Source organism: Buteo buteo, chromosome 17, assembly GCF_964188355.1.
Source record: "Buteo buteo chromosome 17, bButBut1.hap1.1, whole genome shotgun sequence".
In the NCBI taxonomy this organism is placed as follows: domain Eukaryota; kingdom Metazoa; phylum Chordata; class Aves; order Accipitriformes; family Accipitridae; genus Buteo; species Buteo buteo.
Window position 1 is genome coordinate 3,226,273 of NC_134187.1, and position 24,523 is coordinate 3,250,795.

General features: G+C 41.9%; 1 protein-coding gene across 1 annotated transcript in view; it reads right to left on the reverse strand.

The window, feature by feature from the left end:
- Positions 1–20,762, reverse strand: part of PINX1 (PIN2 (TERF1) interacting telomerase inhibitor 1) — a 61,513-nt gene extending 40,751 nt beyond the window's left edge. The window contains exons 1-6 of the mRNA XM_075048930.1: positions 20,667–20,762; positions 15,460–15,569; positions 13,068–13,160; positions 12,254–12,332; positions 8,505–8,597; positions 5,697–5,773 (exon numbers count right to left, since the gene is read on the reverse strand). Of these exons, the coding sequence (XP_074905031.1) occupies positions 5,697–5,773; positions 8,505–8,597; positions 12,254–12,332; positions 13,068–13,160; positions 15,460–15,569; positions 20,667–20,685 (471 nt within the window). The 5' untranslated portion in view covers positions 20,686–20,762. The remainder of the gene's footprint in view (positions 1–5,696; positions 5,774–8,504; positions 8,598–12,253; positions 12,333–13,067; positions 13,161–15,459; positions 15,570–20,666) is intronic.
- Positions 20,763–24,523: the final 3,761 nt, after the last annotated feature.

Here is a 24,523-nt window from a genome sequence, read left to right on the forward strand (position 1 = left end):
TATTTATAGGCAGAGAGGTCATCTTTTTCTGCCTCTTTTCTGAGATGAACGTATCCAGTTCCTCCACTCTCTCCTTCTAGGACATGCCCTCTAACCCTACTGCCCATTTTACTAAATCCTTTTGGACTCTCTCCAGGTTTTTGATGTCCTTTTTCTGTTCTGCTTCTCAGTCCCAAATACCTCATGCTAGCTGCAGTCTCCAAAGCAGAACGGTGAAAAACCTAAGTTAATTTTTAACTAATTTTTCTCTTCTGCAGTTTTTTGTTCCCTGACATTGCTGAAAAAAGGAACAGCAAATTAATTTATATGCTACCTCTGCAACGGAGACTTTTGTCACAGGTAAGAAAACCCCAACAGACAAAACTTGCAACTTGCCTAAAAGTCACAATTGTGAAACCCCACAGACATCAATATCATGATTGTTATTTTGCAGAGAGAAAGCTGAGGTATAGGGAATCATATCAGTTTACCCATAGCTTCAGTGAGCCCATGGCAGAGCCAGACTTTAATGGATTTTCAGTTATGTCCCTTAAGATTAGTCAACATGCTTTTCTGATAAGTGCTGGGAAATGTAAGTCAGTTGAGGAAGTTCTGCAAAATGTGTCAGAAGACAATTTCCTGATTTAAAAAAAAAAAAACACAACAAAAAAACGAAAAAGCAACAGGGTTGATAGTTACATTTCTAATGACTAACACGGAAGAAATCACCATGAACTCAAGACTTTCGGGCTACTTGGATTAGGTGGTTTAAGGGAACTTACGCAGGTTTACATCCAAGTTACAAAAATTTGAAGGAAGCAGATTACTCATCAAATGGCCTGAGACATGGAAGTGAGATGGATGCAAAACATTCAGTTTTCTATGCATCTCAAACAGAGTTATTACAAATGCGCCAGCAAATAAGAACTACTCCCCCAGCCCCCAAAGCGAAATCAGTGCCAGAATCATGTTATTCAGCAACCAAGCTGGGACTGTCTGTAACTCATTCCCAAATCCTCAGTCTCACTCAGGAGCATTTTCTCCAGTGATAAGGCTTCATCAGGAAACACAGCTGGATGGAGGAAGGAAATTCTGAGAAGCAAAAAAAATAGTGGGGGTTCCAGGAAGTTCAACCAGATAGGAACTAATGGAATTTGTTTTTCTGTCTCCCCAGCTCCCAGTGTTCCTAAGCAAGTGAGAAAATCAGAGGGAAAGTGGGGGCAAAAAACGTCTGGCAGATCTTACCCTGCAAAACAGGTCCTCACTGCAGGTCTCCAGAGAGCATCATAATTACAATTCAATATTTTCGATCACTTACTCTCCCTGGGAAAAACTGCAGACGTTTTCAATTTAGGTTCACTCTGAAGCTCAGCCATTGTTTTCTTCCCCCCGTTTTTTTTACTTTTTTTTTTTTTTTTTTTAAACAAAGGTCCCTGTGTAGTCTATTAAGGAGGTTTTAGTTGGACACATGATTTATCAAAAATAATAATAAAAAAGTACCGTTATGTTTAACATTCAGGATAATTAAAGGTTGCAAGTGCCTATGATTAGTAACGCATATCCCAGAACCAACAAAACAATAGCTTAAACTAGTATCTCAGTCTTACTACTTCTAAAGAAACTCCTTTCGACCCTTAGGGGCAAACAGCATTTCCTTCCATATCCTTTGCAATTTCACTCTTTTGCAATCTTTACAATCCTCTAGCCAACTCCCTCTTCCTTTGATAAGGCAGATAATCCAAATTTCAACATCCCCACTTACTGCAGTAGCATCAGCGTGAAACAAGAGAAAAGATGCATTAGCCAGATCAGTCCTAGGCTACTGAGACAGTTAAAAAGTGAGTCTGAGTTCAGTACTACAGTTAAAACGGCTCAGATTAAGCTAGCACAAAACATCTTCTGCCAAAGACTACTCCACAGGTCAAGATCATAAAATGATTGCTAATGACCATACTAGAAAAGACTGAACACAACTAATTGGAACAGTGTCTCTGCGACATATCTGATTTGTTGAGACACCATTTATCACAGCGGCAGTTCAGAGGTGACAAATTTTTGACAAGCACTTCAGAAGAGCCTGGATTATCTTGTTGGTCCAGAGACCATGTCACTTAGCCTTGAGCCCTTCCACCAGTTTCCATTCAACCATAAGCACAGATGGAGTTTCCTGGGTTTTGCTTCCCCCCCCCTTTTCCTAATCTTTAAGAACAATTTGGTATAACACCAGCCAACCAACCAGACCTAGTACGACAGTGCCAATGAACATCAATGTAATACCACTGCCAGGATCTACTGCACGTTAGGCCATTTGTAGAGACAGAAAAGCTCAAAGACCATGGGTACAACAGCTCTTGGGAATAAGAGAAGTTCTGCAACTCACTCAGATGAAAAACCTGGCCACAATGCCATCAACGGCATACATCCTTAAACGTTTCCGTAAGTTCCACTGTGTCTCTGATACCTACAGAACTCCAAATCATCACCCAACTAAGTCCATTTACAGCATAAGCATTTAGTTATTCCAAAATGTTCTCACCTTCTGCTCCTTAAGTGATCTCTTTCACCCATCCACTGAATTTTGTCACAGGCTTAAATTGGAGGCTTTAAGGGAGGGAGATAGTCAAAACTCAATTGGACAAGGTCCTGAGGAACTTGTAGCTGACCCCGCTTTGAGTGGGTTGACTGATCTAGAGACCTCCAGGTCTCCTCCAATATCAGTAATTCTGTGATTCTATGAAAAGCAGTTCCTGCACCTTTCAATGAAGTTATACCCAAGATGGTTCTGATCCTAGACTGAAACAACTAGAAATACGGGAGAAAGAAATATGCTGAATATCTTCATTGAAAGATCAAGAGTGGAAAGACAACTCTACTGTGAGCGGAGTATAGGTGATTCAGTCCAAATCAAATCTGTAGTGAATGCTTCTCAAACTGCACCTCTGAAAAAAGCGGAGGAATCTAATACCTCAGAAAGAGCCTTAAAGATAGGACTTTAAGCTACAGGATCAATACAAACAGGTACTTCCACATATCATCTCGGTTGCAACTACAGTTGGGAACCTGCAATCAGATTAATTGATATTAGCAATTCTGGCACCTATGTAAGTATGGAAGCTGTCCTCATCTACTCTGAACAGGGAGAGCAGCATACAACTGTTATTAACAGTTGCAGGAGCTGCAATTAAAAGGGACTGTAGCCTATCACAGCCTGGAGGCATACCCCAAGGCTCTGATGGACACCAAGGCTCTTCCGACATTATCTCTACGCAGGAACAGATACGAACAACTCAACTCCAGCAGAATGACCAGCACTTTTCTGCTCCTGTAGTGCACTCTCTGCCACATCAGAGAAATGCCCAGAGCCTAGGCATCTCAAAACAGAATGCAAACACACAGAGAGAACAGTACTGCAAATCCTCCCAAGACAGTTCCCTTTGTGCCACCTTAAGGACCAGCCTCTGGAACATGATGGAAAGGGATCATGAGAGTTCATGGGTGCAATGAAATGAAATTGCTCAGAGCTGGAGGGTCTGAGCAATGCATTTTTGTTCTGTGCAAACTCCACAGATCTCTGATCCATGAAGAAAGGGCGGGGGGGGGGGGGGGTGTGTAGCAACTGTGCTGAATTGTGCTGCCTCTGGCTTTCTCTCCCTGTGGCTGCTTAGCAGCAGCCAGTAGCCAGAAGACAACAATGCAGCTCCAAATTACATTACCTCCTGCCTGTATTTGCATGTGGAAATCTGGGTGGTTAACAGGGAACAGCCTGTGACTTTTTGCCAGAACCTTGACCCATTAGCTTACTGTTCAGTGAGGGGAAAAAGGAAATCTGCACAGTAGTCATCAGCCAACCACTCCACTGGTCAAGGAATTAGCAAAAACATGCACAAACTTACATACCCTTCACAAGCAGTCATAAATGCACATACTCTGCAGGGTCTATCAACAAAAGAACAAACGCTCTGCAGGATTTAAGTCCAGAAGAAGCAACAGCACTTTCCAAACTTATCTTTAATTTCAAAAGACAGGGGACATGCAGAGAAAACAAGACCAACTATTTGGGACAACTCATGGGTGGGCAAAATCTACTCCCTTAACCACAGCACTGTTGATTTGCATTAAATCCCAGTGTGTCTTGCTTCATATTGATCTGACAGCAAGGGAGCAAAGAAGTAGATCTATGGCATATTTAGGTGATCGGAAGTGTTAATCAAGGAGGCTCCAATGGTGCAAGCTTACCTACAGTATTTGAGACCTCTAACAGCTCTCACGGACTTGAAGTCCCCACACGCTTATTTCAAGACAGTAATAAGTTAAGATGGGTTCTGTTGTGGCTGATGGCCTCCTCCCAAGCTCTTACCTTTCAAGCCAAACCATGTGACTTGTAACAAAGGTTCATACTGTTTTTCACAGTCGCAGACAAGACAGGACAGTTCTTAATTTGTTTAAATTTCTTCTAACCTCCCAGTTTAATTAACTGTAACTCTATTTTTGTAGTTTAGCGAACAGTACTCAGAAAACAGGCGACATTTTTCTCCATCCTTTAAAACCTACAGCACATTCACTGAAACTGTAACACTATATGGGATAATGGCAAGACCAAATCCTTCAAACTGTTCAATTCAGGGCACTCCACTGAAGTACTCTTTATTTTATAGTCAGAGTTTTTTCCAGTGAAGAATCCCCAGTGGATTGCTATTTGTTCTTCACAAGCCTCCTTGTCATTCTGCCTAGCATTTACATAGCTACAAACCTTATATTACTTTCACTACTATCCAAGATCTCTTAGCACATTCTTCCCCCTATTTGTCTCCTCCCAAAGTTCACAGTGGCCTAAAGTGAAGTTACAGAAAAATTTTCAAGACTACTGCACAACAAGCAAGGTGTCAAACACATACATGGTATTTCAGAAATTTCCATTCAATTTCAGGCCTCATCTTTCCCTCTAGACAAGACACTTCAGATCTCTGAACCAACAGGGCAATTCTTCCAACATATTCATTTGTGCTTTTCCAGATGTTATTTTTGCAAAGGATTTTTCTGGATATGTTAGTCATGTCACAGCCTAAGTCTGTTATTTTATATACTGATAGAGCAGGCCTATTCTTTGCAAGTGCAAACGCGAATGACTAGATAAGTAAAATAAAATGAAATAATAAAATAAATGCTAGTACAAACCTTGATCTCATTACACAAAGTGGGGAAAAGTCTTTTCATTAAACATTTATCAGTGATCAAGCCATATCTGAATCCTTTGTTCAAAGATGAGCAAGACTCAGCAGCTGCTCAGGCTTTCCCAATTCTTGTGAAAATAAGGCCAGTTTGCTGAGATTGGCCAGTTGCTACTGAATGTCGAATTTTATTTTGGATATTTATGCAACTTTCAGATCAAGCAAAATTGATCTACTTTGCAATGTACATTGCTTAATAAGTGTAAAATTAAAATAACGAAGATTCCTAACTCCAAAGAAGTTAAATCTCGATACATATACTAGCATTCATAAAAATATGTATTAAATTCACTCTTATTTCCTAACGGTTCAGAGCACAGCCATTCCCCTGCAGCCTTTACCTAGAAACAACAGTAATTTCACAGGCAGAAGACCCCTTGCTTTTGATGGGCACATGGTAATCTCATTAGCAGAAAGACATTTAAGTATGTTTTTGTTATAAGGGAAAACATGCAAGGAAACAAGAAAAAGGTGAAGCCTCTTGTTTACCTGTGTCTTCACACTCTTCTGTCGCTTCCCAAATATGCAGGACAGATCATCTTCACTGCGCGAAGAGAGATCCTTACCTGAAAGGGGTAAGGGGAGGAAAAAAAAAACCACACAACTTTCACATCTGGTGTTGACAGGTACATTTTGATAACAAACTGTGACCCATGGAGGTAGACAAATTATTTTTGGAGGTGAACAAAATCAGGAGGAGAATGTTAAAGACTCAATGAAGGCTGACCATGACTCCCACACACAGTAGGAAATATGTGTGTGTAGGGGGAAAGGCTGGTGAGGAGACAACCACAGCCTGCTGGTGAATGCCCACAAGGAAACACAGAACAGCAGCTTGTTTCCCCTGACTTGACGCTGCAATTGGTATAGCAAGATGAGGGAAGCAGCCTGTACTACGCTAAAGGGAAAGAAGAGTTGTAACCTCCTACACACAAGAAAAGTTCAAGGAGAAACCGCACATCTTTGGATTCTCATGAGAATTCCACATCTCTGACAGCGTTAGGGAGTTATAGCTCCTCCGTACAGTGAAAAAAAAAATATCCATCTTTAATCAGTGGGGACTTTTCTTTGATTCATGAAATTGCTTTTGAAAAGCAAAACCTCCATCTCTGTAACACACTGGATTATTCCAACTTAAAGCAATTTCAAGGGTGAAGCAAAGACTTCTCTGAGTTTGAGTAGGACCATTAGTCCCATCTGACTGTTGTGTGGCTAGCTGAATACCACATGTGGAGCAGGGAGGGAAAAGCAAAAGGGTGTGATGTGATATTCTGAGATACTGCTGATTCCACAGTGCAGAAGCCTTTATATTGAGTTGTCCACAGCTTGTCTCAGAAAATCCTTTAAAAAAAAAAAAATCAACAAAAGTTAAAGAAACAAAATTAGCCCAGATAGGCCAACTTATCAGGAGTCTGCTGGGGTCTTACACCACTTGATTTTCTGATTCCAAAATCACTGTCCACAAAATGAATCTAAGCACTTAATGGACAAAAAAAGACACATCTGACTATTCCACCTGTTTCTTCTTCTCAGGATCCTTAACTGCCCACAAAGGGTAAGCAGACACGTGAACCTAGAGGAAAAAAAGTGTTACCCAACTTTCTGTTGTCTCACTGTGCAGTCTTAGCCAGTCCTTACCCAAGCAAGCTGGATGAGCCTGGTGGCCGTCTTCAGCTTTATCTTGGCCAAGCCTTGGAACATGACACTTACAATCCTGCTGCTCCTCCTCTCACCCTACACTTTCTTTCCATGCCTTCCCCCCCGCCCCTAAATGCATCCCCCTCTTCCTGCATTCTGTAATAGAAAACCAACTTAGCTGACAGTGCAAATCTTTTGCAGCATCACAGTGGAACAGCTACTAGAAAAGCAACTGAAATCACTGTCTTAATCTCATACTGGGTGTGTATCCCCAGATCTAAGTGTGGCTGCTAAGGCTATGTGTGGTGTCTATGTTCCTGCTGCAACGAGGCTACAAAACAGCAACAGAAACGGAAGCTGCATTTTCTATCGTTGCTGCTCCCTTCTCCCGCTTTTGTGTGAGCTCGTCTTGTTTAGTCTAAAAGGAAGCTGGATCGGACTTGAAGAACAAGGGCCACAACAACATTAGCCTTTCTCAAGTAACTTTTCCTCTTTCCCTGAAAAAGGACAATTTCCCTGTTTTAGACCACAGAGGGTACAATCAAACAGGGGCCTCCCTTATAGAAACACTGCAGCCAAACAAATAAGGCATATTGTTAATATGAAAGCCTTGCTCCATGTTTTACATACTCAAAAGACACTTCTTTTTTCTCTATATTTAGTGAAAGGTTAAATACAAATCAAATCAAAATAAATCCTCTTTGCTACCACCTCAAACAGGCCATGGCCTCTGTACTTGGAAGCCCTGAACCAATTTAATTGTTTAATGTTGTAAAGTGACAGGGTCATGTTAACATGTTTGACTTCAAGGCCAAATTATTTAATCAAAAATCCCAAACCCCAATATCAGAATTTGGTCTCCATTAAAACGTCAGTTACGTCTGTTTTAGCTGAGGCATTTGCTATCAGAAAACATTACACAGAGCTTCAAGTTTAATAAATCAGTCATTAGTGGAAACCGATCCTATCCATACACTGAAACACATATATACACACACCATGTGCTCATGGGGGTGTGAACTAGGAACACAACCAACAGAGAAATAGAGCAAGGGATTGAAGAATTGTCAAGAGCCAAAACCAGGGATGTTTGAAATAATGTCATCACTGTAAGACAGAGATTACTAAACTCCACAAATTCTTGATACAGTTTTTCTGGCCACCAAACACTGTCCTAATTTATCCAATAAAGTACCTCGTAGATGTAAGAGGACTTTCCTCTTCCTGCATTCAGGTTTAATCTGATCACTGATCTTATCCACATGATCTCCTAACAGGGGTTATTGGAGATTGCAGAGGATAGTGCCGCGCAGATGCCCAAGTAACTCTGTTATCATCTTTGCCTCCCCCTCCCATCCCCTACCCATGCACAGATCACTCAGAATATTCACTGTTCCTTTATTCAGCTGATGGTTCCTTCAGATAGAAATTATTTTATTCAACAGTATGAGCCTAAAGCCATCCAAAATTGTCCAAAATAAAGAGGAACAGCGTAATACAGCTTTAAGTGAGTCGCTGCAGGGGGTATTTCTAAACCGAGATTTTACTTGCCAAATTTAGACCCCAGAAGGCAAGAGATCACCTTGACACGTTTTGGTTGGTTTTTTTTTTCCCCTCTAATCTTGGCTAGAGCTTATGAAACAACAAAACTCCTCTTACCTTTTGCAAACTTCATATAATGGACACGTTTCTTGGAAGATTTGGATTTTTCTTCAAGACTGAACGTCGTCTTCTGATTATTCACTGAGGACTCTAAAAAAGCCAAACCCAAATAGGTTCCAACCCTATCAGAGGCACTCTAATCACCAAATTCAAACATCAGTGTATTTAACTTTCTCAAAACCAAGTCTCAACAACATATCACAATATATTACTGAAGGAAGCTTGGTAAGTTTTTTCTGAGACATGTTACTGCTTGATTTTTTTTTGCCACATGCCCCTTCCCTTCCCATTTCTAATCTAATGTGATTTGAAAAGGCAGATACAGGTACTCCAGGTCAAAGGCAAAGTCTAATTCAACATCATTTCTACAGTAAGAAAGAATAATAGGTCAGGGTTTATTGTGCTGTTTGTTACAAAATATCTCCAGTGCCAGAGTCCGAGAAAGATGTAAGAAACAGTACAAAATAAAATACTGAACCTGACTGGGTACAAAGAAAAAAAAAAAAAAAATCACACAGACAGGCTTTCCACTTCTAATACTACATGAAGTGCCTTTATCTGGACATAGTCTGATATATCTATGTAAAGAAATTAAACGGTGACAGAGCTTTTCTGTCCCTGAGGCCAGCTAGAACAAATTGCCACATCCATATCAATTAATTTTCCTAGCTTCCAGAAGAGGGGTTGCACCTAAACTGTCCACTGGGAATGGTCTCTAGGGTTGGCTAAGTCCCAAATTCACTCAGGAGCTGTTTGGAAGAATGTTAGCTTGTGCAGGTCAAAACCATGTGAAGGATTAGTCTAACTATTTAACAGTAGAGATATCAAGTTCCTGTGCTGTGGCAGGTTATTTTACCGGTACTGACGTGCTCTTCGCATCCACAGAGCCTGTTAATTTACAAGAAGTTCTCAGAAGGAGGTAACCTGCTGTCTGGTTAATAACTACCTTATTAGCCCTGTCCTGAAAAGAAATAGGCACCATAGGATTCTCTGCTCTGTAACTCTAGAAAAGGCTACTCTGTTGAGATTTTTTTTCCTTCCAGTGGCAACTGGGACGGGTAGGGAAATCAACCCATACCCTGAAGGCGAAGTTGAATCACCTTTTTCATATGATTCCACCCCTGAAAGCTCTGCAGACCAAGCTTTTCTGACATTGGAATTACAGCACTTCACTGTTTGATAGGTAGTGACACCTGATGATAGAGTCATTGACCTAAAAATGAAATCCACAGCTTGCAGTGGAAGAGCTGACTACCAGAATGCAGTCTGAGATCTACTCTTCCATTCACACACCAAGCCCTAATGAGAAAAGTAAGGACTAGCAAACCCAGTTTTAGACAAGAGTTTGCAGTCAGCTTGAAAATCCTCAATAAAAATGGTCTATGGGGAAAGTCAACATCACAACTAAAATATCGTGACCAGAGACGAAGCACTTTGAGTCTGCTCTCAGATCCACTTGTGCCGAAGGGAACATTACACAGCAAAGGATTTCCACAGGGCTTCCTCCTCGACTTTATTCTTACAGCAAAAGGGGCAGCAGCACCGCCTTGTGCCTTCAAGGAGGAATTTCACTACTGAAACGTGCTGGCACTTGCAATGGACAGGTAGGTACATCCCTGTGCGTTCTAGTGACTGGTAAATCCTCTGACAAACTGAGCAAGCACTGCAGGAATATTAAAGTGTTTTTTAAAGCAATTTAGTCATAGCAATAAAGCTGTGTGTCATTTCTGCAGCAAATCTGATACAGATGAATATTCCAAAGCACGTTACAGACATGGCCAGTATGTTGTTGCCCCATTTTACAAACGGGAAAGGGACACAGTCATCATCACTTAGTATCCCAGCAAAAGAGTCAGGAATCAAAACTCCTCACTAGGTGGTCAGCTAGAAAAAAAAAAAAGAAAGCTAAAACTATGTACATCAAGGGTATTTAAATGCTGGCATACTAACCACCACGGGGCCCTTCCTTCCCGATCTCTAATTGCAATCCAACTCTGGCAACTACACCAGTTATTTAAGAACAATGAAGTTTTTCAGCTGACTTTTAATGCAATTTGAAACTGGACAATAGCCAATAATGTAACATTTGATCCTGCAGCACAGCTGCAGGCAGAGTTATCTGGATGAGTTTTGCCAGCTTAAACAATTGTCAAAAAAACAAGTTTCAGAGCAATGCTTGCAGTCTGCAAATCACCAAACATGATTCTGACTGGGAATTTTCAACATGCACCCAAATTTGTCCTCAGTGATTGAAAACTCTTGTCCCAGCTCCTAAAAAGACAAAGGAATATTAACTAAAACAGGGAGAAATATGGTTTTCAGGAGCCACTTTGCATCCGTACAGATGACCCAGGGAATACTGCACAGATTTAGGAACAAGACAGCCTTGCTCAATGAACCTGCCTCTGTGCTGACTCATTGTGTCCTTGGGCAAGTCATTTCAGCTCTCTGCTCATCAGTTTGCAGGTTTCCCACCAGTTACACCTAACTGATCTTCCCATGGCTCAAGTTGGAACTTGGGTAGGATTTAGTTATAAAGGCAGAAAGGAACTTTTGGAATTTCCCTATGATACGCTATTCTACCTCTTGAGGACTTCAACTACAGCACCTAGCACTGTGTGGCCTCAGACCGTGATTATGGCTTCAACACACAAGGACAACTTACACAGCAATTTAAAAAAAGCGTTTTTAAAGCATCAGGTTCAGAATTGTAATCCTAGTTCTCTAGGATTAGAAACCAAGTTTGATCCTTCTTGCTAACTGATTCTCCTCCTCTTCTTTCTACCTTTCCTCCCTACAAAACCTTCTGTGGTCAAATGTTAAGAATGAACAAATGAAGAGTTGCTAAATTCACTCAGCTGGCAGTTCTGCCACTAGCAGCACATGGACAAGTTGCTGTGTCCAAATGGAAGCCCTTGGTTTAACAACACTCCACAGAGAGTTGTTTAGATATATGATCAGAGTCTAAGCTTGAGTGCAACTAAAGGAGAGATGATAAACCATTTGATGCATACAATTCTTTCTGTAAGCTTACAACCCCCAGTTTTGTATAACTTCATTTTTACAAACCAAGGTCAAACTGTAAAAAGCTTTCCAAAATTAAAAAGAATTTATAAATAGCCCTTTTGGGAAAGTTGTGTAGTTTCCCCACTTGTGTGCTCTACATCAGGGCTGCAAAAATCACATTATACCACACTCAAAACAGATGCATAACTCTGAGTCAAAAGCTAAGAAGCAGCTCTCTGAGGACAGGAAAAGTAGGTATTTAGGAAACCACCAGAGCATAGACACCAGGTGTGACAGTTCATTAGTAAAAGAAAGGCAAACGCATTGGAATGGTGAGTGACTGTGTTGTGAGCCTTCATAATGGCTCTGGCTGCTTTATAAAGAAACAAGTCCTGCTGTAGTACATCCCAGCAAAAGGTCCCCTATGTTGTGGTCCTGGATAAAATAAGCAAGTTCAAAATTTTGTTTGCTTTCCCCAACAAAAAGCCTCTAATCGAGGCCTGACTGAGAGCAAAACTGATCCACTGAGATCTACATATCAAGGCAGACAAACTTGAGCATGGTCATGGATGGCAACATGTCCTTTGGCTCCCACTGATTTTGGGGGAGAAAGGGAGTTGTCAACCTCAGCAAGGAGATTATTAGCAGCCTAAAGGATTGGGCCTCAGCTAGCCTTTTAAGACAAAGAATGGAAACTCTGCTAAGCTTCCAGCATCTGATTGAGGAAAGCATGAACCTACCTGTTTCACCCTGTCCATGGCAATCATTCAGTTCAGCCAGAAGCTGGTTGAAGTCATCCTGATGAGCAATCCAGCTGTCCTGTAAATATCACCCACATTAATACAAGACAAAAGTCTTCAGAACTAACAGAAGTTTTTCTAAAGCAGATATTAAGACTCTGCACTCTGAGAAGCAACTTAATTGTATATACTCAATTCTTGTTGGTGGGAGGGACCCTCAGAAGCTCCACAGGTGGCAACGCTAACAACAGCTCACTACAGTCACTCCAAAGTGCACAAATGATAAGGGTTGCATTTGTATGTCCTTAAACAATACTGCTGCTGGCTCTGTGTGTCCCCCGTCTGTGCAAGATGTTTTCAGAAGTAGGCAGGAAGTACTAGTGTGATTTTTCCCAGCAACAAAGTTACTTAAGATGTTGATTATGAGACAAGCACCTGTAGGACCATGTTCTGCTCTGCCTATGTACCTGAACTCCAGTCAGGAGTATCAGGAAGAGGGACAGAAGGCATGAAGCTAAAGAGGACATAAGAGACAGGGAGAAAGGAAGTATTTCACTGATTTGCTTGGAAGCAAAGAAAAAAAAAAAATCTCTCAACAGCCTGCTCCTATTCACTGTAATCCTTCCAAGCAGGTACTTATTCCTAAACCACCCAACAAAGCAGAACTAAACTCCAGGTCAAGAGTTTCTACAGAGATGTTCGCATAGGTACATGCTGCCACCAGATGTGACAACAGATTTCACTAACATCCCATTACAAAGATTGTGCTTTAGCTGAAATGGGAGCCATTTCCTTACCTGGGTCTAGTGCTCACCTCGTAATTGATGGTTGCTCCTAACCCCAGCATGTTGTTTTTCACCTGAACCTTGATATGTTCTGTATTTCCTTGTTCCTGAGCCCCAAGACCCTAAGGAGGATTCAAGGGTAAAAATGTAAGGATTTTACAGCAGTGACTAAGCAATTAGACCTTTTGTACTGTAAGATAGTTTGCAATGAAATACAGCAAGAAATCACAACTTACTATTTGCTTGTCTGCAACTGAATTCATTCACAGGCATTAGCACACATAAGATACTATGTTTTTTTAATTTACTACTTAAGCCTCCAGCAAAGTATTATAAACACTAAAATAGCAACATTAAGTAGTTGGGTGATTAATCAGGAAGCCACCTGACATTCCTAGGCAAGTCCAAAGTGTTTACAATTTTAAAACAAGACACTACATAAAAAGAACATGCCTCTCACCAAAAATACCTCCGTCATTGGGAAGGCAGCTGCGTAATGGCTGTAAGACAGATGCCACATAGAACGTACGATACAGAATGAAGTTATATGGGGAGAAGAGGGAGGGGAAGAGTCAGACTGGAGCTAGCAGGACATTTAAGAACTTCTTCCATCTCATTCACGCCAATAACCTGATGAAGATACTGGAGCAAACAAGTGTCGGGTTTGGCTATCCTTAAAAACATAATCACTCAAATCTGGGAAGCAATCTTTAGGCCCAGTATTATCTTTCTTAACTGTATGGTCAGGGGGAAAAAAAGACAAAGCATTTGGTTTAAAACTTTACTCCTGGTATCTACCTGCTTTTTCCCTAATCTGTCACCAGTAACAAATCATCAGCTAAGTGTATGGCTATAATAAACATGTATGTGGAGTAGTGGAGAAAAGCCCTGTGGATAGATCCTGGGCATATCTAATATCTGAAGCAATAAGGCATATTTGAAAAAGGCTGTTGCTACTACAAATCCAGTAGAGTTTATTTGGTCAGTGGGGTGGAAAGTTTACCTTGAAACTTCTGCTAACCAAAAAGTATGGAAGCAAGCAGGACACTTGGTTACACATCCTGCTGTGACCCAATTCCAATACAACTAATAACAGGACTAGTGTAAGCAGCTTAATTTCACTGCACAGATGGGCTTTTGCCCATTAATTTGATCAAGCTAAGGTTCCACTTGTCTGAGTTTGTAGTGGAATGGAGAGATAAATCTTTCTCGTACAGCTATAACTGTTCTAAAGGAAGATCTGGTAGCTCAAGTAGGAAACTTATTGTTGTGAAGATGATGGGGAGATGGGGAGGGTGACAGACAGAAAACAACATGAGGCCTTCCTTTCACACCCTGACACAGTGTTCATAACGGCAAAGGTGTTGTCTATGGTCAGAGAAGCTGGCTACCTAAAAATAGAACCAGAACATTTAACAGTATTTTTTATACTCTGGTTTACGTATCTATTTTAATCTTACACACATAAAACACCTAAGCATACAATTTACATAAAAGGACAGTACTCATGCTCCATACTCTTAACAGTTTGGTCTAAAGCCTAGTGAAACCAATGCCAGTTCCTTGACTTCAGCAGCATTTGAATCAGGTACCACTGCTTGTTCGTGAAATGAGAGGCAGTTAGAAGCCAGATTTATATGTACTAACTGTAAGGCAACTGAGGCAACAGTAGGCTACACTGAGAAATCCAAGAGTAGGCTTATTTTTCTAAGTTTTAACACATTCACAGAACTGAGAATGATCCTCATTTTATTCCTTTTAAAAAAAGGCTGGGAGATGAAGTCTAGGAGAAGAATTAAATAAATATTGTGGGAGTTTTGTGTGCATTCGTTTCATTAAACATGCTGACGTACAGGCCCAAATCTCAGCTTTGCTGAGGCACCTTTGTGGAAGTTAAACTGCTTTTAAGGGGCAGCTGAGAAGTCTGCAGCTGCCTGCACTGACCTAGAGATTATTCTTAGTGCCAGAACCCAGTCATGTCACCCCACAGGTACACGCTGGAGCTGGGAAGGAATACAGCTCACATAACGCTGCATTTTGGCCATTCAAGGAACAGATCAGAAGTAAACTTTAATAACAGGTCCTGGAGTTGCTTTAAACAGTACCAAGAGCCAGGGAGAGAACAGAGGGCGTAAAGGCAACTTAAAGCCTTTAACCATCACCTGATTTAACATACCAACTCCTGCTCTTACTTGGGGACTTCACCTTGTCAAACAGAAGAGAGAAAAACTGGAAAGCAGGACGGGCACAAGCAAGCAAATACCTTTGTAACAAACTGCAGAAATCTAACATTGCTCAAATTCTTTGTGCAATTAAGAGAATACATCAAATAAAAAGAACACGGCTGTTTTAAACACTGAGATCGAGAGTCCCATGGCAGTCTTCCGCCCTTCAGCTAGACAACTCTCCTTCACATCATACCTTTCCTTTGGACCAGCCCATCTTTTCCAGCATCTTCTGGCCAAATTTAGATTCATCTTTACTCCAAGCGCTATTTCGTGGATCCACAGACCACTTCTGCCTTCTACGGGCTAGAGCAGGAAGGAAAAATTCAAACAGGCTCTACTGACATTTCTGCAGCGTTCTTAGTATTTAATCAACTCAAGAAAAGCTCTTCATTGCAAAAAACCCAGAACTTATGCCAGACTAAACACATCTTGGGAGTTTAATTTTACTAAACCTTATATTGCAAAAAAAGGACAGTGAAAATGTTAATTATTAATGTGAAGAATGTCAAAGTAAAATTGCAATGGAAGTTGTCATCCCTAAGGATGGGCTGCAATTCAGGGAAGGCTTTAAGGATTACCATTTAGGTGTACAGGCCTAAATTCCATTTTTATTCCAACTTTGTTTTACATCTGGCTTCAACATGAAATCTATAGGGGATGAGACTACAGTGCTAGTTTTCCCAGTTCTGGACAATATCCACTAGCCAGTCTTCCTTTTAACCAGAACATATAAGTTTTAATACTTGCCTTCATAACAAAAGCCAAGTCAAAAATCAAACATAAGTGACCAGAGAAACTGAATTACAGAACACAAACCAGTGGGATTTCAGCTTTTGGGTTTACCACAAAATGGTTTATTCAGAAACGGAAAAGTCACCGGAAATTATTGCAGGTGTTAAGAGATCCAAACGTGAATCAAGGCTCCTTTGTCCTATACAGACTCCTAAAGAAACTACAGTCCCCCAGGCTCACATGCGTGCGCTTGACTTTATCATCAGGAATAGCTTCATTGAAATCAAGGAAGAAAAGCTAGCACAGTTAACCAGTCGCTTTAAGTGTGCACCTAAACATATGCAGGAAGACAACCTACATAAACAAGACAAACAAAGAATGGGAGACAGGAAGATTACAAACTTCATTAAACACGATGGGAAATGGTGGATCAAAACTGACCGATTAACCCAAGGCCGTACAAAGTCAGTGAGAAGCCAAGTCCACTGAAGGGCTTTCAACATAATCAGGAAGTCATCTTTCCCTAAAATGCAACACTTAAGATTTGGGCCAGAGGGACAGAATATTACAGGGATGTTCGATTCATTTTTTGCCCAGCTTTGTTTCGTTCTTAAAGAAAAACTAACACTGTCACAATGCATGATGGTGGCTTTTTTTAACATACTTCCGAAGCTTTGAAGCTCAAAATAGGTGCTGCGTGGCAGCCCAATAAAAAGTAATAGTCTGATAAAGAATTTTATAAAACCCCAAACAGTCCATAAAAAAGATTTTACAGTAGGTTAAGTGACTGAGCACTGTGAGGGGAATCGAGAGAGCCTTCGCTTGGTTCACTTCTCTACAGAAAAACAACAACTTATTTCCAACAGTCAGCCTTCAGAGAAGCATCTACTACAAGCCCTGCCTGTGCTGCTAACAAAAGGTGGTAAAGTGCCACTGCAGACTGTGATTTTAAACACCCAAGAAAATTAGGGTTCCCTGCTGCCCCACTGCGAACAAAAACTCTGGCTCCCTCTGCAACATGGCTGGCTTCACTCATCTATTGCAGTGTTTGAAACACTGAGCTAGGAACCCTGGACAATTAACAAGCTTTGTCATCTTCCCTCACCCAAGATGCAAATGATCTCTAAGGACCCAGGTTTCCAGTGGTTTGTGGGGGGAATGAGTTAAAAAGCTATCAAGCTGGCAGCAAAAGTTAAGTCCTATAAAAACAGGGAACACCTTGGCTGCTGCCTTTCCTCCGTAGCTGACAGTGAAACAAACAAAAAGAAAGACAATAAAGAGAAGCAATTTAATAGAGATTATGCTGCACAGGTGAGCAGCAGCCCTCCTTTTCAATCATATTTCTTAATTTGTCCCTTTGTTTAAAATCTCTCGATTAATATCAACTTTCCCTCACTCACCAAAACCTAACTGTTCAATGCCTTTTTAAAAAAAGGCATCTAACTGTAACAACATTTTAAGTATTCCCATATTCTGTTATGCTCTCTGTAACTAGTTCCCCAGGTGGTGACTTTGCAAATCCCAAGAAATTAAATTCAACACAATTCTTACTGTTCTAAAGCCACCGTATGTATCTAAGGATTTGTCTACACAGCAGAGGTAATCTGTGTCAACTGAATGTGTGAATTTAAATTAACTTCCAAATTAAGTTGTTTGATGTAGTTCAACTAATCCACTTTAAAAGTTAATTTCTATTAATTTTCCTGAATCTCTCTCTCCGTAGAGAAGCCCTGAGATGTTTTACTCTCAGGAGGACACTGGTAACAAAACACAAGGGCACCTAATACAGAGATTTCTCAAGCTTGAAATTTTGAGAGACCTTCCCTTTCCCAGCACTTGCAATCCAAGTATTTCAAACCTTTTAACTACCACTATGGAATTAATCCTCATATTTCTGCCATGTTTACACACACTTATTTTCAAAAATGGTAAGCTAGACGCAGGAAAATAAACTTGCTTACATCTTTAGAGAAGTATTTAAGAAAGCCAGGAACAACTTCATGCCACATACAGCAACCACAAAATCATCTCCCCTCTCCAAACAAACAACAAAAAAAGACTGTTTAGTCAACAATTTATCAGAAATGTTTGTTCACCGATGTCTTAAGAGCAAGAAAGGAAACAATATACTATCTTCCAGCTAAAAAATTCATCTCAGAAGTTAACACCAATCTTCTGGGTTGCTCATAAAATGAGCCTAGTGATAGTAATGCAACTCTGGGCAAGCAGCACCATCCAGTGGAGAAAAGCGTAATTTCTTTAGATACTTCACTAAGATACCCTGCGATTTGAAAAAGATCAATTACTAAACCCTTTTACCAAGACTAATTCTGTGCCTGAAGCATGTGTTTAACTATCATTGCTGAAAGTTCCCTACCAGTTCCCATCCAACAAGACTAATTCTGTGCCTGAAGCATGTGTTTAACTATCATTGCTGAAAGTTCCCTACCAGTTCCCATCCAAAGCCCTGCTGTGTGCCCATTTATGGTGATAACAGAAAATAGTAAACAGGCTAAATTTCTCCAACAAACAGAAAAAAATAGGCTGCCCACAGAAGGGACTTTATTTTTAATCAAAGCTATGAAACCCATCATTAACAGGTACATTTTTTTCCTGACAAGCGCCAGTCAGATAGAGAGTTAATTAAAGTTTATTAACAGTTAAGAGTAGTTAAAAATAAGTGGGGAAAAAACCCTCTTTGGCCATTTCCGCAAAATTCAAACTACGTAAGCAAAGAATGATCGAGTTTGTCTTTCTCAGTTTAGTTCACAGCATCACAAAAGTTGGAAGGACCTCTCAAGATCATCGACTTCAACCTCCTGCATAAGCAGATTGTCCAGGACTATGTCCAGTCTGGTTCTAAATATCTCCACAGACAGATACTCCACAGTCTCCCTGAGCAATTCGTTCCAGTGTTTGGCCACCCTCACAGTACCAAAAAGACGGAATTTCTTGTGTTTCAATTTGCACTCACTGCTTCTTGTCCTGTCACTGGATACCACTGAGAAGTTACTTTAAGTACCTGAAATGCATGTGCTTTCACAGCTGTAGTAAAACCAATTAACACCTCCCCCCTCAACTTTTTTTTTTTTTGGATCAATATTAATAAGAGCATCAGAACTTGATCTGGAACTGCAAACAACAATGCATGGCTTCACAATTATAACTGCAGCTGAAGGTGATGAACAAAGGCATACAACTGTGCAAAGGTGCCTCTCAGCAGCTAGATTTGGCTTTTAAGGCATTTGATTTTAGAATTCACTGCATACAAAAGCTATGTTAACACACTGCAACAGGTCACCCAGAGAGGTGGTATACGCCCCATCCCCAAAAACATTCAAGGTCAGGTTGGACGGGGATCTGAGCAACCTGATCTGGTTGAAGATGTCCCTGCTCATTGCAGGGCGGCTTGGACTAGATGACCTTTGAAGGTCCCTTCCAACCGAAACCATTTTGTGATTCTGTGATTATTGTTATGTACAGTGTCCAACTGAACTAATTAACAAATTCTGAAAAAAAATGTTACCAACAAAGTTTGCAACTAAAATAATTAGAAAATTCCATATGTAAATTCAATTTTGTTTTCCTCAGTTCACACCTGTATTTTCCACTAGAAACCATATTTTCTAATTAGTCATTATACTTAAGTCCATCTTTCCTGTAGTCAAGCAAACAAATTCATCAGACCCTATGCTGTCATGTTAAGGGCGTCCTGACACCACCAAAACCACCCAAGGACATTAAAAATACTGAGACAGAAGTGTATTAGTTCTGTAACATAAAAATCTACGGTTCTGAAGTGTAGTCTTTCTATTCATATACAGTTTTACAATTACTAGAAAAGGCTCCTTTACAGGAATGAATCTTTAACTTGGAAGAGAAGGCAGCAAAAGTTTTTAGTTCTCACTTCGTCCCGCTCTGAGACAGTTCTGTTTCCTGAACTGAGGAGCTTTACCCGAGAAAGAGTTATCAGTCAGGATATTTATCCAATGTTTTAATAAATTCTTTTAGATATGGGGAGCCCAAGTCCTCAATCACCTCAGAGGTAAGAGTGAAGCTCTATTGGACTCCAATATTAGGAAAAAGTTAAACAAAATTATCAGGCTGCATATCATAAAACCTTCAGAAATGATTCACTCGGCGACACTCTTACACAAAGGGCATAACACAACGTCATGGCCTTATCCTGAGCTCTCCCCAGGAGTTCAGCGGATTTACCTGCCTTTTCCGAAGCACCTGCCTGAAACCCCTGACACCCCACTCTCACTTTTCCCACCCCAGAATTCCCCTGCTCTCCGCAGCTCCCTGCGCAGACAAGAAGGGCGAGCTCAGCTCAAACGCTAACCCTGCGTGCGACCAAAAGACCGATGCCCCCACACGCGCGGATCCCCCGAGTCCTGCCTGGCTGACACACAGCAGCCGCCAACCCCCAGCAGAGCCCCGGCCCCAAAGTTTCGGGGTACCTAACGCCCCCCGCCGCAGACACGGCGCCCAGGCCCTGAAGGGAAAGGCCGGCCCCCGCCCCATCAAGCGCGGGCGGTGAGGAGGGGCTGGGGTAGCTCCCAGGCAGCCTCCCCCCCTCAGGATAACGGCTCTTCCCGACCCCGACCCCGGCGTCGCCCCGAGCCCCGCCGGCGCGGTTCGCTCCCCGCGGGGAACGGCACTCACGCTCCGCCAGCATCGCCATCTTGGGGGCCTTCCTCCCTCCGCGGCGCGTTCCCCCGCCACCCCGAGGGGGGACTTTTGTGAACGCGGGCGCCGGTAGAGGCGGCGAAAGAAATGCCTGATTAAAAAAAAAAAAAAAGAAGCCTTGAAGCAAGCGAGCGCGGCGCCCCACCCTCCCGAAAACGGAGGGTGTAAACCCGCTAAAATTCTACTTAAAGATACCAAAGGCCGTGCGGTTATATCAGCGATTCTCGCGCCTTTCCCGCAGGATATCGGACAGGCACCTTTGCGGGCAGCCGGGGCGGCAGCGTCCTCTGCCTCCACAGAGAGGGCCGGGGGTGCGCGGCGGGTTGTGCTGGGCGCTTCGGGCCTGCCCCGCAGCCGTTAAAGCCGCTTAAAGCCTCTGCGAGCGGGTGGTGGGGTCCCTTCGGGTGTTTAGTCGTCCCCGCGGGTGCAGCTTGGGACGGCTTGTCCGCAGGCGGAGCCCGTTGTGAGGGGGGTTCGTGGAGGATGGGGAGCGGGATGAGCCAGTGTTCGGCTGTGGCCTCGGGGTGTGGTGAAAAATAACGGGGCACGGGCAGTCTGAGTCCTTGGGGGGGATGAATGTCCCTGAATTTACCCAAATCTGTGCCCGTCGCGGGAGGGAAGAGCGGTGGGGGGACCTCACGTGTCTTGTGCGCTGTCCTCTGCCTGTCCTCTTGTAATAAAGCCGAACTTGTCATGATTGGGTCCCAGGACAGCTCTTGGTATAAAAATGGTCGAAGATGTTGAAGCCTGAGGGGAAACTACCAGACAAGACTCTTAACAAGCAGCAGCAATGAACTATGTAAACATATGTCTTAACAGCAGCAACTTGAAGCCTCCTCAGGCAAATTACATCTTTATTCTGCTTTTCAAGATTTTTAAGGATTCTGTGATGAACCCAGATCTTCCTTCCTATAATATCAGCTCAATGCGTCTTGTCTTACTCCCCTTACATGTGGAATAAAGCGTATTTTTTCCTTTCTGAAACAAATGTTTTGTATTTGGCTACTGAATGCAACACCTCCTTGATGTTTACTTGCTGAATCAAACCACCGCTATTTAATAGTCTTTTCTTGCAGATCATGGTTTTGAGCCCTTGGTCATTCATGTTTTTCTGGTTTTTTAGCCGCTCTTCAGTTGTTTTATTTGAGGTGTAGCACCCAAAACACGACACGTGATGCTGGCGAGTTCTTTAGAGCGCTTAACTGGAGTTGTAGGCTGCTTCCCCTGTCTCTTCTCTGGCTGTGTTTTGCATCTGAGTGTAATATTTTGTCTTCTAACCTCCGTACCCCTTTCAGAGAAGTGCTACATAAGGCTTTTGTATTCTGTGTTCGTGGAGTGTGTTAATCCTGTCTTTTGCCCTTACTGAATCAACACTTACTTCTGTCTTTCTATTTTGTTGTATTGTTCTGAATTGCAGACCTTTGGGGTCTCTGCTGTCTCTTTCCCAGCTTGGAGTCACCTGCAAGTGTGGTAAGTGTGCTCTGTACCTTAAGTCAGGTCGTTAATGGGAGTATTGAGTCCTACCAGGATCAGAACAGATTGGCCACCACTCTTTCTTCATCCGTCTTTCCATTTGGATGACAACTGGATTACAGCTGGCCCAGTTCAGCTTTTCAAACTGCTTTGCTTCTGTGCTTTTTGATTTACTTTACATTTCCGTATTTGCTTATAAGAACACTGTGAAAGACAGTTTCTAAAGACTTTATAGACACAGAAAATAGAAATTATAACAGTGTATTTTCCTCTGTAAGACCCATTCTGTCAGTCAAAGTTAGATTGATATGATGGAGCTCTTTCTTGGCAAATCTATAAACTTACAAATAGCCTGCTTTTTTAAATAGTTTATATTCAATTCCTATTAAACTGACTGCTCTGCCCTACTTGCTCCTTTAAAGATGAGTATGAAGTTGGTCCTTTTGTGGTCTTCTAAGCCCACATCCAGCCAGAAATTCTCACAGTGTATGTTCTCACCAGCCTTTTTACGTCAGTTCTCTGCGTACTTTCAGGTCACATTCGTCAGGCTTGACTGGTGTGAAAACAAATAAATACTTCCAAATCCTTCACTACCTGGGAGAGAGATCTTTTCCCTTTGCCTAATTGTGTTAGCCACTTGATTGCATCCAGTCCTTTTGGTGAAGACTAAGTGGATGAATCATGCCCTGCTCCTCTGCTGTGTAGTGGATCAGCCTTGACTTTGGTCTTTCTCTTACGCCTGCTGTGCTATATAAAGCCTTGCAGCCGCAGGTTTTATCTCATTCAGTGCCTTGACTTTGTTCATTCTGTCTGTTATGCTCATACTATATGTCTGTATGTGCTCTGCATAAGGTGGTCTTGCATCTACTTCTTGTGTCCTGGCTTGCAGCTGGATGTTATGCACTGATGCACTTATTAGCGTTAGTTTAAGGAATGACTGTCTTTAATTCATAAACCAGGCTTCCGAGACACTGCCTGGTCATTCTCTGAGCTTACTGAGGTCTACCTGAAATCTGTCAATGTTTTTTGGCTCCTCTACTCTCCTGCCTTAGGAAGAGGAACCATCATTTGTACCTGGAAATAACCAGGTATGTGGCAGATTTCAAGCTTCCATTTAAGGTTTTCCTCCAGGAGGAAAGCCCTAGAGATCAGAATCAACCCTAGGAGAGCCTTCTTTCTGTTTTATTTTTTTTCTTGCCCTAACAAAATTCATACACAGCAGAGACCTGCTTGGACAGTCTAGGACAGGGTCCACCTCACCTCCCTTAACTGTGTACAAAGCAGGCCTGTAACCAGAATTCCTGGTGCCCATCTTTCTGCTAACCCAGAGGGAGTTTAGATACCCAGCTGAGTCTCAGGGTACCTCTAGCTGAATCCCATCAGCCCTGCTTTCTTCATAAGGGAGGACAGGCCAGATGAACTCTCATGTCACCACCAGCTCTGTGATTCTGGTAGTTCTCAATCTGACACCCCATCTGCTTTCTAGTGCTCACAGGTCACACGCACCAGGATCCTCCTCCCCTTTCATCACCACCCAGGGATTCTCTGCAGTGGCCACTCTTTGCTGTCGCCTGGATCTGAAATATAAGGTGATGTATCTTCCCCTCCGCCATCCTTCCACCTGTTTCCTGAACAAAGTACTCCTCCTGGCAGTAATAGCCATTATCACTCCGAGGTCTCTATTACATCAACTAAATTGTAGTGTCATCCATGCGTTAAGTGTTCAAACGGTCACTTACTTGTGTGAGCCATTTCAGACCAGCCAAATTCTGCTACCATTTTTGATTCTGGAGAGGTGTTAAGGCTCCTAGCTGAGAATTGAGTGTAATATTTGATCGCTCCAATAGGTAGCAGCATTACATACCTTTGAGTCAGCTTCGCTGTGCTAGAAAGACATCACTGAAGAGGGAAGATTGGAAGTAATTTCTGTTAAAGGATGCCTTGAGGTTGCGATTTGTTTCTTGTTTGTTTTTGAAACTTAATATTCAACTGCATCGGAGCACTTCTACTTCCAAAGCTGTCTTACTCCCCTGCTTGCAAAGAATCACAGCTTAAAACACAAATGAGATCATACCTTCTTTAATTATTGCTGACTGCATTTGCTTAACAGCAGGCTTGAGGTCAAGGTCCAAATTATTCTACACAGATGTAGCCACAGTTCTTGCTAATTAGTATTTTAAAGTGCTGATCCTAGAAACATTTAAGTACATGAATATGCACAGGGGCAGTGAAATTAGGCAATGTGCACAAAAGGGGAAGGTCCCATCCAGGGGCAATTATTATATTTCACAATTACACATCTGGGTAAAGCTGGTGTCACAGGAAAGAAAAATATTTGTATGCATATATATGTATGTTTG